General features: G+C 41.3%; 1 protein-coding gene across 19 annotated transcripts in view; it reads left to right on the top strand.

The window, feature by feature from the left end:
- Positions 1-13,652, top strand: part of DLG2 (discs large MAGUK scaffold protein 2) — a 1,065,252-nt gene that overhangs the window by 471,694 nt on the left and 579,906 nt on the right. For all 19 annotated transcript variants that reach the window (XM_054813806.1, XM_054813780.1, XM_054813784.1 and 16 more), the window contains one exon: positions 13,139-13,300. In XM_054813806.1, coding sequence (XP_054669781.1) covers positions 13,139-13,300 — 162 coding nt within the window. The remainder of the gene's footprint in view (positions 1-13,138; positions 13,301-13,652) is intronic.

Below are 13,652 nucleotides of genomic sequence, written 5' to 3'. Positions count from 1 at the left end.
ATTCCCAGACGGTTGTTGCAGATCTGAGGATTTGGCCTACTGCACATATAAAGCTCTGGAAAATATTTATTTATATAATCAATCAATCCATTTGTTGGGTCAGGACTTACAAAACCCTCTCTGCCTAATAATAAAACTGCTGTGTCTAGACCAAGCTATTTGCTTGGGATTGTCTCTGAGTTTTGTTTTGGGTATCATTTTATAATACTGTCTTTCATTTCAAAGTTAACAGTGCCTCATGATTGCCTTATGATCTGGGCTGAATCTAATTTTAACCAGGATGGGTTTTGCTTTGTCCTCATTTTCTAATAATTAAGAACAACAGAAAATGTACCATGACATTGTTATTCAGCTGACAGTCACTTATACAGCCTTCCTGAGACCAAAGGAATTTAGATTTTATTTTCTTCATGATATTTTATACAAGACATTTACTCCCTTCAGCTGAAAATGTAAAGAAATTGAAAAAAAAAAGGTTGTTACAATATCTAGACTTTTTCAAATAGGGATTCTTAGTGAATGCAGTAGGGATTTAACCTTTTAATTAAGCATTATTGCAAGGAAGGATGGATTTGAACATCGGTAAGGTCAGTGTGCAAGAAAGAAATTTGTTATTGCTTCAGTTATTACTTCTAAAGCATTCAACCTTCCCCTTTGTCCTCCTCTGCTTTCTGCAACTATAAAAACAACCAAAAACCTCAAGAAGAAAGGAGCAAAATACTGTAGAATTCAACACGGAGACAGGCAGACACAGTGGTGAGACACAATAGTTGTATCCAACAGAAGAGTCAGGTGGTAACTTTCAAAAGCAATAAAGTTTGAGGTATCCAGGCTAAGAGATGTAGAATCTTGATTTTCAAGAAAATGGACTGAAAGTAAATTTCCTTCTAAATCATTGTCTGGTGCCCAGAGAGTTTTCTATACTATATAATATAAATTTGAATTTTTATAGCATTTTTCATCTCTAAAGGACTTTTCAGACGCTAACCCTCCCAGTTATACACCGTAACATGACACTAAACAAGTGCCTGATCATTTAGGCGTGGACTCTAGCTTATGTTTGCAGAGACTCAGAGCCCAGCTGGCTTATTCAAAACATGAGTGCTCCAGATCACTTTAAAAAAAAAAAAAAAAAGCCTGTTCTTCCAACATGACTATGGAAGGAGATCCCAAAATAACAATAGCCCCAACAAAGAACCATTGTCTCCATCTGGCAGGGTAATTACTGGCTGATTTTCACATTTAAGTTCAAATGTGAAAAATAACTTACCTGTCCAAACAGGACAAAGGCAAACTTCAGTTGTCTAGATCTAAAAGCAATTCTACAGGAAGTAAAAATCTGTGCATATATCCCTTCCTTTCCTGCAATTTTACTAGCTACCTGCAGTTCTATTCACCATGGCCAACTCTTTGCTTTGGCCCAGCCTGAGCCCTATGCGACTTGAAAAGCTAAGGAAGGCTGTGCTGGCAGGCTTGCTTGGCCCTTCAGAAAATACAGATGTAATGCCTTTATTAGTTTATTTTTAAATAAAGTAAGTAGTGGTGGTGATAAGCTGTTCCCTCTTCACTTCAGGTAAGGTATGGCTCCAGGAGCGGTGGATTCATCCCCTCTGTGGGCTCAAAGGATGGCAACCCAAGAGATTTTTCCCCTTACACTAAACTCAGTGTAGCTGCAGGTAGTGCGGTTTCATGGGATACTGTCTTCCTGCCCAGCTCCTTGCCCGGGAGTAGTTTTACTTTGATGTGTTGCCATCAGATCAGTGAGCTGAAGGAGCTTCCCCATGAACCATAAACTCCTTAGATCGGGAACTAGGCTGACTGTGGAACGGTGGAAAGGTGGAAATACTGATTTTGGTGATAGTAAAGCAAATATTCCCTTGTTCATGCAATAGCTGCATGTTTCTCTATATTCTGTTTATAATGACAGCTACTTTGCCTGCTTGCACCTTCACCAGGGCTTTATTAAAGTATCTGAAAGCACAGATTATTTTGCCACAATTATGCTGTACTGAAAGGCTGTAGAAGGATTAAGACCCAAAGGTCCAAAACTGCTTTTTCATTAAGTGCCCTGCTTTGGAAATGTTGATCTTGACTCTTACGGGTGTCAAGCACATGCAAATTCACCTGACACAAATGGATTTTGCTGGCCTATTGAGCATCTGGTTAAAATGTGCTAAATCCATTTTGTTAGTAAAAATTCATAGCTTTTAAAAGAGGAGACTTCTAAAAATAGTAGATATTTGAGACTTGTAATAACTTTTCTAGCACGAGCAAAAATTGGTTTGGTACAAAAAGAACGTTATCTTCTGAGATAAAGGTCTGGGTTCATCAGAGTGGCAACAGTGAGATTATTTTTCAAGTTTATGTACACAGAACATTTGTATTTTCATTTAAGAAAAGCCAGTTTTCCACAAACACTGAAAAATTCAGTACTTATCTCTAGACCTTCTTCACAGTAGAAAAAGCAGGAATGTTATTAAAGTTTATGAGGGTTTTTTATGTGTGTATACATTGTGTTCAAAGAAGTTAAGGGATGACAGGGTTATAAAGTTAACCACTCAGATTTAGGAAAAGCAAGAATTAACATGGTCTAAGCAATTTTATTTCAGGTCCTCTGTGGCCATATATTGTAATGTAGCATTATAATGTAAGTCAAATACATTTTTAATTACACAGTTATTTTTGTTTTCACAAGCCCTCTGCTTCCTTCAGTCATGTGGATCGGTACTTCATATGGCATTTTACTTTCAACATATGTCTCCATGCATTATTTAATGCATGCAGTACAAATGGTCCTCCATTTACAGAATTATTATTTCTCATTGATTTTCCTGTTATACTGAGCTTGACCCCAGTATCCAAGTATCTCATAAATATTAATCCATTTATTTTCACAATATCCCTATGTGATTAGAACTTTTACTGGTTTAACAAAAAGAGATCAAATGAGTCTGCTAGTTTCTGTGTCCAGCTTGCAATACTGAGAATGAATCATAGAATCTTTAAGGTTGGAAAAGACATCTAAGATCATCAAGTCCAACTGTCGACCCAACACTACCATGTCTACTAAACCACGTCCCAAAGTGCCATGTCTACACGTTTTTTGAACACCTCCAGGGATGGTGACTCAACCACTGCCCTGGGCAGCCTGTTCCAATGCCTGATCACTCTTTCAGTGAAGAATTTTTTCCTAATATCCAATCTAAACCTCCCCTGGCACAACCTGAGGCCATTTCCTCTTGTCCTTTCACTAGTTACTTGGGAGAAGAGACCAACACCCGCCTGGCTACAACCTCCTTTCAGGTAGTTGTAGAGAGTGATAAGGTCTCCCCTCAGCCTCCTCTTCTCCAGGCTAAACAACCCCAGTTCCCTCAGCTGCTCCTCATCAGACTTGTGCTCCAGACCCTTCACCAGCTTCGTTGCCCTTCTCTGGACACACTCCAGCACCTTCATCTTATTCAAAATGCCTAAATCCGGAGCTGGTTTCAGTCCAAGTTAGAAAAAGGAGAGAAAAAGTGCCTTCAGTGAGCAGTTCTTTGATAAATATACCTGTAATATCGTGATGTTTCAGTTATTAGCGAGGGAACCTGATTGACTTGTTTATACCAGAAGTTTTAGGTGGCCATTGTCAGCTGATAACAATTCCACCTTAGACCGACTTCTTGGAGCACACAGAATTCCATTGCATTTTTTCTGTGTAAAGCCCACCTCCCCCTGATTTCAGCTGAAGCTGCTGGTGGTCAGCCCTTCTGCAAGAACTGGTCATCTGTGTCTACCAAAACCTTTCAAAGTGAGGAATATCTCATCTCTGTACCTTTGGAAAGTTTGGTTTTGTATATTGCCTAGTGTTGCATGAGATTTCTGTGGCAAAAGTAAGAATAGAAAGTTATCTGCAATAGCATTTGCTTGTCTTAGCCTGAGAGCATCTTTTTACCTGACATAGACTTTGTCCAAAATTCTCCAATTTCTGTAAGAAATGATACTGGAATCCCACAGACACACAATTCCTGTGTCTTTCAACACACAATTAATTCCCAAAGGACTGCCCTGCCGGCACAGTGAATGTGATAGGGTTCATGAGGAACTCATACTTCCTTAACTGTTGAGTGCGTAAGGTAACTCTGCAGAGTTACCTTTCCTTTAACTTATGAATTGAGTCTTCATTTAAGAAAAGCAGAATCTATTTTTCGTCTTAGATTTCATTTAGACCTGGGACTGCAGAAAAAGCAAGGGTATCAATGGGAACTCATATTCAAGAAGTCTGTGAAATAGGAATGTGTGAGCAGTGACAGGGTCAAATTTTAAAATGTCTCTCCACACACAGCCCTAGATGGAGATTCTACACAACCTAGCAGGGGGCAAGACCACCATCTCCAGAGCCACAGGCCTCTGCCACTTGAGTAGTCACTGGGAGCAGCTACTGCCGTGCAAACTAGCCCCGGAGGGAGATAAGGCAAATGCTTTCCCTTGGGGTTTCACAAGTAGTTTTGAGCACTAGAGCAGCACAGAGGCTGGAGTTCTCTGTCTTTTCTGGTTTTACCACCTGAGCTTTGGTCTTTATCCCCATTTGCTCCAGTCCCTGTTTTGATGATTTTTCTATTCTTTCTCTTTCCTAGAGAAATCTCAAGTCAGCCTTCCTTGGATTTACCATTACGCATTACAGATCCCTTGGCTTATTTTAGTATTGGCAGGTAAAGCTTATTGTATTGGATTATGTATGTATCCAAGGGAGGAGAGGACTCAGAATACATTTTCATGTATCTTTTTCTTATCGGTAGTGTTGTCTCAAGGAATTACTCTGCTCCTCCTTGACTTTTCATTCCTGCTCCTCTGTTGCCTCCTCCCTGAAAGCCGATGCATGTATTTGTGAATCTGGGAGCTCCATAAGTGCGTAATTCGGGTTCAGCCAAACCCGTGAAAAACCTAATCTTGATCAGTACAAGTGAAGGAGCGGGATGGAGGGCCAGGACTGCACAGGGAAGACAGATGCAGGAGGTGGAGAAACACCCATGCCTAGCACTGCGATCAGGAAAAGCCATACCCAGAGGCTGCATGAGATACTTGGGCATAAGGTGAACTCATGGGCATTGAGGGAAAGACTGCAGCACTAGAGGCTATGCCCAGAGGCCATCCGTCCCTAGAGACCCCCTTCAACGGGACCTTTCAGGGAAGCATAATTAACACTGGAATTAGTACAATCTCACAGCATCCCTTGGATCTGCGGGCTCTCCACAGTGACCACCAGCGGGTGCTGACATAGCCAGGCAGTGTCCCAAATTAGAACTATGAAACTGGGCAGGCTTGAGGAGCCAAAAAGCCCACCACAACTACATCTACTCAAGATCCATGAGGGCTAAGAAACAGAGTTAGGGGGCAATCTTGGTTATCCTCTGGAGTAACTCAGTAGGTGCTATCCTGTGGACTGATGCTCTGAAGGGCATTGGGAAATAATGTAATGAAAATACATCGTTAAAGCTTTAAATCAGTACATAGATACATGCAAAACTAAGAGATACAAATCACTTGCAGTTTTTATTTGTTGTAGTTAGATAACTGTGAAGAAGTCACTGGCAGTATGCTCTAGGAAGAAGAGTCCTATTTTTTTCAATAAATTCAACTAAGTAGGGCACCCGAGTGTGAAGACTGGGGAGAGGGTTTCAGCTGCAAAACACAAATGGCCTGCTGTGTCATGTGCTGAGCAAAGCTGGGCTGAATTAAAATTGGTATTTTTGGTACAGAAAACATATGGGGCCAGCCATTTATTCTGCGATTTTTGTTTGTTTCTCTGTATCATTTGTTTCAGGCAACAATAATATATTATTTATTACATTGCATGACTACTTTGTAACCTCTGATACAAAACCAGGGTGTTTGCTTTGCCGTGCTGCGTTCCCGCCGCAGGCTTTTTGGCAGGGAAACTGAAACACGGTGACCGGTGGCGTTTGCCAGCTCTGGCTCTCCAAACGCTCAGTAGTAACCTCAGCACAACCTCCCGTGCCAGAAACTGCTCTTCAGGTCAGGCAAGGGGTGGAAAAGGACAACTGGTGAGGCTCAGTGCTTCCATGCTGGGGGATCAGGGAACGGGGACATGGTGCTCGGGGCTGCAGGGGAGAGAAGGTACGAAAGAGGGAGCTGACGAGGCACCAAGACTTCTGTAGTGGTTGTGGGAACATGGACATAGCGGAAAAAAATAGTTTGAGAGGAAGAGTTGAAAATTATAAAAAGGAGTACGCAAGTGAAGTTATTGCAGGACGAAGGGATGGAGAGGTGGCTACAGCCTGATGCTGATAAATTGTATGGTTTCACCCACGTCTTTCCTTTGCTCCACTTAGATAAACAATCGGTATTAACTGGACTTTTTTTTTTTTTTAAGTTACTGATTTTTATAGTTTACAGCCACATTCATCATTTAATACTAGCAAAGCCGCCTTCTTAGAGTGTCTTTTTTTACACTGGTACTTCAAGTTAAAAATCTATTTTAAATTATTGGATAGCAAGTAGCAACCTCCAGAGGGCTAAACTGATGCTGTTAACAGGTCCAAAATGTGATGCAGCATATGGAGCTGAATACCTCATGGTACAGATTTGCATGCAGGCGGTTTTAATTAGGATTTAGAATTCCTTGAGGAATGCAGCATTCTGGGCTAGTCTCAGTCTTGTCAATACACAGTGTTTTTTGTTCATGCTAAAGCCTGAAAAACCCAATAGGTTCCTACTTACTTGTAACTTTTGATGCTTACATGAACTGTTAGACTTTTCTCCAGCTGACAGTTTTGTGCATGATCATTACCTCTTTATATGTACTTACGATAAAAGATTCCCGGTTTTTGTTTTTGGGGTTTTTTTTGTAATAATGTTGTACCAGGTCAGTTCAAAGTGAAAATCGTTTGAAGTTTTACGACGTTGCATAGCTACTTTTTTTTTTTCCTGCAACCCTTCACAGTTGAATGTGAGACTATGCTTTAACTCGATGGTTACTGTGCCATCTTGTGAGCGAAACGTGCAACTACGTCCAGCTAGCGCAAGGAAGAGGTACTTTGGCTAATGTCCATTTCACTTCATCACGAAAAATAAAATTGTTTAGAGTTTACAAAAACAGATGAGGAGAATACTGTAAAGTGTATTTTTTCGACTACACTGTACTTGCATTTTTTAAAAAATGAACATATTTTCCCTACAATGGGCAAAAACCTGCTGATTTCAGTAAACTGAGAGAAGAAATCATATAATGGCTTTTTTTTTTCCCCTCCTGGGGAAAAAACAAACAAACAAACAAACAAACAAACAAACAAAAAAAACCCCTTCTTTTTGTACTGAATGGAAAAGCTGTGCAAATTCTCAGTATTCAGTGCTGATAGTGTCCCTTCTGTGAAACAATTTCGTTCCTACAGGAAACCTCTTGTCCTCTAAAAATCACTATGTGTTTCTCAGAGATAGCACAATATAAATTACACAAAGCACTGCCAGCTATTACATTGACGCAGAGAAAAAACGAATTCCTGACCTTAGAAAGTCTGCTGTCTCCTAGAACTTTTTTTTGGGGGGGGGGAGGGAAACCAAACCAACAAAAAAAACCCCCCAAAAAACCCCAAAACTAAATTGTAATGGCAGTAGCCAACCTACAACCTTATTTTTAAATAACAGTAATTATTAATACTATTAAATTCAGTGTAGTTGCACTTGGGCTTAGAAAAGCAGACTGGAAAAATATTCCTGAGTTCTACCACTGCTTAATTAATTGATTCTCTCTGTGACCTTGAGTAAGATGTTTTATTTCTGTGCCTAATTTTACCCACCTTTAGATGATGCACATATTTTTTTTCAACAGGATGTTATCAAACTTGACTACCACTTGTAAAGCTCTTTGGGCTTCTTGGATGAAAGGTATTGCTGTGATACAGTGAGAAGCTTGTTAGAAATCTACTTGATAAGCAAAAGAGCAAGTCATTCACAATAAGTATAATTATTCAATGATTTAAGCTTCTTAATCTACTTCCACAGTCTTGGCAAGCAGATTATGATTTCTTCCATTTTATATAATGAGAAGAGTATTTTTTTCTCTTTTTACTCTATAGATTGATTGCAAATATTCAGAATTCAAGCTGTGTTGCTCATTTGCAATCAGTTGAATGAGTAACATTATTTCTACTCATGATTGGATGAATGCCCAAGGACTTGTGTGTGCAAATTGTAAAGTTTGTTTTCTGAAGATACTCATCTGTATGACATTGAAATTTGCTGCCTTTGGAGAGCAGTGCCAGTGAAATTCAACACACTGAAGACCACTGAAAAAAAAGAGAACAAAAGTGAGACAAGGTGGCACAAACATGTTTAAATGTGACTTTGCAAATTAAACTTTTGTCTAAATGGACCAAGTTCATTATGGTTTTAGTTTTTGCCTGTTGCTAAAACTGTGAACAAATCCAGTATATTGAATCAGGACCTAATATCGTGCAGATGGGGGGGTGACTCTCAACCTGTTCAAAGGTAGCTCCCATGTCAAGGTTGCAGCAGATGACTAGCAGTGGGGCTAATCCATGTGGGAGCTGCCAAGCAGCTCAAATCCTGGGTTGAGGGAAAAGGCAAGTGAGTGAGGGACTGGACTTGTGCAAAGCATTTGACACTGTCCTGCATGACATCCTCATCTCTAAATTGGAGACACATGGATTTGATGGATGGCACACTTGGTGGATAAGGAATTGGCTGGATGGTCGCACTCAAAGAGTTGTGGTCAAAGCTCAATGTCCAAGTGGAGATCAGTGACGAGTAGCATTCCTCAGGGGTCGGTACTGGGACCGGCACTGTTCAACATCTTTGTCGGCGACATGGACAGTGGGATTGAGTGCACCCTCAGCAAGTTTGCTGATGACACCAAGCTGTGTGGTGCAGTCGACACGCTGGAGGGAAGGGATGCCATCCAGAGGGACCTTGACAGGCTGGAGAGGTGGACCCATGCGAACCGCATGAAGTTCAACAAGGCCAAGTGCAAGGTCCTGCACATGGGTCGGGGCAATCCCAAGCACAACTACAGGCTGGGCGAGGATTGGATTGAGAGCAGCTGTGAGGAGAAGGACTTGGGTGTGTTGGTGGACGAGAAGCTCAACATGAGCCAGCAGTGTGCGCTTGCAGCCCAGAAAGCCAACTGTGTCCTGGGCTGCATCAAAAGCAGCGTGACCAGCAGGTTGAGGGAGGGGATTCTGCCCCTCTACTCCACTCTTGTGAGACCCCACCTGGAGTATTGCGTCCAGGTCTGGGGGCCCCAGTACAAGGAGGATACGGAACTGTTGGAGTGAGTCCAGAGGAGGGCCGTGAAGCTGATCAGAGGGCTGGAGGACCTCTGCTATGAGGACAGGCTGAGAGAGTTGGGGTTGTTCAGCCTGGAGAAGAGAAGGCTCCGGGGAGACCTGATAGCAGCCTTCCAGTACCTGAAGGGGCCTACAGGAAAGCTGGAGAGGGACTGTTTACAAGGGCATGGAGTGACAGGACAGGGGGGTAATAGGTTTAAGCTAAAGGAGGGTCAATTTAGATTATACATTAGGAAGAAATTATTTACTATGAAGATGATGAGACATTGGAACAGGTTGCCCAGAGAAGCTGTGCATGCCCCATCCCTGGAAGTGTTCAAGGCCAGGTTGGATGGGGCTTTGGGAACTTGGTCCAGTGGAGGGTGTCCCTGCCCATGACAGGGGGGCTGGAACTGGATGATCTTTGAGATCCCTTCCAACCCAAACCATTCTATGATTCTCTGATTCCATAAGGAACGGGTAGCATTGGGACCCAAGTGCATACCTTGTCCATCCCCAGATTGCAATGGGACAACTGGATCTGTAAGAAGTCATTGTTTCATGTGGGAAATTGTCTGCAGAAATTCCTTTCCCCAGGGCCTCTAAGTTAAATGGGTTATATGAAGCCCCCCAGCTTCTAAGGTGCAGAAGTCTGGCCCCTCCTGAGGAAGACCATAAAACAGAAATAGTATTCTAGACTTGAAATGCTGATGCTTAAGAGCTAAAACTAGTATAGCTATTGTTTCCTTTGACAAAACATATTATGCTAGCCAGAATATTTTTAACAGACTGGCTTTGAAGAGAGATTGGGAACAGGATCCACTCATGAATGGAATACCATCTCATAGTATGTTGTGGTACTTTTTTTCCACCATTAACTCTATCAGCTGTACCTACTATAAAGCTTCAGCTGAATGAAAAGCCACATCACTTTTTTGCCTCTGTGTCTCTTGCATAAGTCAGGATGTCTTTTTGCAGGTTGAGATACTCTTTAGACCAGGATTCACTGACTGCTCTTATTTCACAGGGTGTTGTAGAGCCTCGTGACTCCTGTAACACACTTTGCTCCCTCCTTTTGTGGCCCTCCTGTTGCAAACAGAAGTAACGTGTGATGCATTGGAGTGTGGTCCAGAGACATGTAGAGAAAAACAGGGACATGTACTTTTGAATGGCAACTCCAGTAGGACCACGTTCAGCAGTTTAGGACACAGGTCAATTTGAGTTGATCTAAAATGGAATGTTCTGTTTGCATTTTCTGCAAAGCAAACCATTGGTAACTGCAAAAAAGTACTGAGGACTTTTGTGAAAAACAGGTTTTTTCATCTCAAAATTGAATGACATATCTCCAACTATCTTAATTCACTGACAATCTGTCAAAGGTAGCTTGTAAGAACATCTGTATTTCCATGTCAGTGCAGTAGTCTGGTTATAACTTGAACTGTAACTTCCCACTTTTTTTTTTTTACCTTTTTTTTTTTACTTTTTTTTTTCCTTGAGAGCTGGCTTTGTTCAAATTTAAGGCTTTTGACCATTACCTTCTGCTGGATTCATATCTTCAATCCTGTTTAGCTGACAACTATTTGGCAAACACAGCCTTAGAAATGCTCCTTTAGACAGTACAATGTGAAGAGCAGTGATGCTGTAATAATCTCACATTGTAGAGAGAATGATCTCTTATAAAAAGGCACGTTCATATTAAAAATTCACAGCAGCACACTCCACTCCCCCATTATAGGTAATTACAGAGGATTTTAAATATCTGATGCTAGTTGGCAGCGTACAATACCCTGTCAGCAGCAGGCACTGATTTGTAATTTAATTATCATAAGACATCCACCTGTTCTTTTGTCAAATGAAGAGTAGCATTTCCGTGCAATCATGTTTTTCCCTCCAGAAATTTGAATTAACCCTTAGAGAAAACTCTGGTTTCTAGGGAATGGGGTAATTTCAAGGGCATTTACAGGACCCCATCAGGACAGAGCGATAGAGACGGATGAGACATTTCTGCAGGAGAGTCTCAAGTCTGGTTTGGTATTTTCAGCCTTACCACTGGATTTTTGCTGTGTCAAGCTGTTTTGGTTCACAGCTGAAAGCATTTCAGTGAAGAGATGCTGTGGGAGGAAAGATGTATGAAAATCAATGAGTTTGGTGCTAAGAACATGAGGCAAACAAGTAACAGGATTGACCCAGAAATGCTGTACGCTCATACTTTGTGAAGAGCGAGAAGGCTGGGCTTGGGGTGGGAGGGAGATAAAGGCAAACGGAAAAGTGGAAATCTGCTCTGTGAACTTTCCAGTTTGTGGCACATGAACATGGATATTATTGAATTTGTCATTGGAATGTGCAGTTATTGGATAAAATTATCATTTTTAATTACAAAGCATAGTTTTTCATGGGACAGTCTACTAGTGGGATGCATAGAGGTGTTCTGCTTTGCAGGAGCAGAGGGCTCAGGATGACCCACTTTCCTCTGGGCCTTGGCTCTCATTTATGCACTGTGGTGTGGTGATGGGGAAAGGACTCACTGATGGAGGGAAAGAGATCTTCTCTCTTTAATGCTACCTTACACTGCTTCTTGGGCTGCCTGAATGATCTGGCCAAAGCTTCTTATGGCTTCTGCCACTGCTGTCTTGTCTCTTTGGAAAGCTGTCACTGGACATTTTCATTTTTTAGCATTTCCTGGGGAGATGGGATGACTCTGGTATTCTGCGGTTGTTTCTCCTAATCACATTTTAGCAAATGACTCACTTTAAAGAGGGTGTCTCTGAGTAGTCATCTTTTTTTGAAAAAGTACTCACTGGATTCAAAAAAATAATTGATTGCTTGGGGCTTAAATGATCTGTATGCCAAGCCTTTAATGTGACATTGGTTGGAGTACCATCTATTAGACTGATGGCTTCTTGCCCAAATACTACTTGTCTGGTGCCAGTCATTTTATAGATTCATTAATTATGTTATCTGAAAAGTGAATATGTGAAGGGTTGCAGGCATATCCCAGGAAGGAAGAAGAGAATAAATTATGTCATGTGTGTATTCTGAAAATAATTGGCAACTGCTGAACCATTTCCATACGTGAGAGTGAAGTCAGGAAGAAACTGTGATGATTTCCTTTGGAGGGATGAGTAAATGAAGTTACACCTCAGAGCTGAGCGGTCAAAGTGAAATGCAGGAGCAGCAGGCATGTCTGCGTCACCACTTGCTTGTGAGCGTACCTGAACCTAAGACTTCTTATATGGCCTTCCAAAAAACTCTTAGTCTTTGATTTTGCTAATTCCAATATTTTAGCATATACCTGTCAGCTGAAAATAGCATTTACAATGGCACTATCTCCCCCTCTCTTATTGCCAAAGACTTATGAACTGCCCTTCTGATTTACACTCTGCTCTCCTCCTCCTCCTCCTTTACTGGAGAGTAATTTTCTGCCTGACTGTGGCTCTGTGGAAGTGCACGCGTGCTCCAAGCATCAGAGTACATGGTACTAAGTGGAAAATGACTCAAATATTTTGCAGAGAAAGGCTATAGAAGTACAGAGTTATTAACATGGGGATGTGAAATGTGAGCTACAGCTCAGCTGATCAACGTGTCTTTTTTTCATTGTCAACCGTTGCCAGTATGTCATCTCAGATGTCTATCTGATAGTGAAAGTTTTGTGTATCAGTGTAATATCCCATATTTTCTCTCTTTGATGGAAAATTAAAAAAATAATGAGGTATTCTCTCCAGAACAGATGAGGAAATTGGACGGTTATACTGTCTTATGTCTGATAATTTATCTGCTATCCCATATTTACATTAATACATGTGCATTGCCTTCTTAAAGCTTACTTGTTCTTCCTTGCTATCTTTTTTCTCTAGAAATATCGTTATCAAGATGAGGATGCTCCACATGATCATACTTTGCCTCGATTAACCCATGAAGTGAGAGGCCCAGAGCTTGTCCATGTGTCAGAGAAGAACTTGTCTCAAATAGAGAACGTCCATGGATATGTCTTACAGTCGCACATCTCTCCTTTGAAGGTAGGATCAATATTCACCATGGTTTTGGTCCTCAAATATGAGAAAACATGTAGTATGAAATGCTTGGGAAACTTATTTTGTTGTAGAGAGAAGCTGCTTTTTGAGAGGTATTATTGCAGATTGATTGTCCTGTGATGGGTTTTTAAGGCTGGCTGTAGTGTAACAGGTGATGGTTTAGTTGGCAGGGCTTTGTGTTGAGATGTGAGCTTTCTGCTTTGAGTGAGATTTTTGCTTGAGCAAAAATCATTCCTGGCAAATGAGCCCTTTCTTCTGTACATTGAGAAAGGAATAATGCTGGTTCTCGGCCTCAATATCATGGTGATTTTGGAATGGCAGACTTCCCTTCCTTATT

The sequence above is a fragment of the Grus americana genome, chromosome 1 (assembly GCF_028858705.1).
Source record: "Grus americana isolate bGruAme1 chromosome 1, bGruAme1.mat, whole genome shotgun sequence".
Classification (NCBI taxonomy): domain Eukaryota; kingdom Metazoa; phylum Chordata; class Aves; order Gruiformes; family Gruidae; genus Grus; species Grus americana.
Note: the sequence above shows the minus strand (reverse complement) of the source record. Positions and strands in the feature narration are given on the sequence as shown.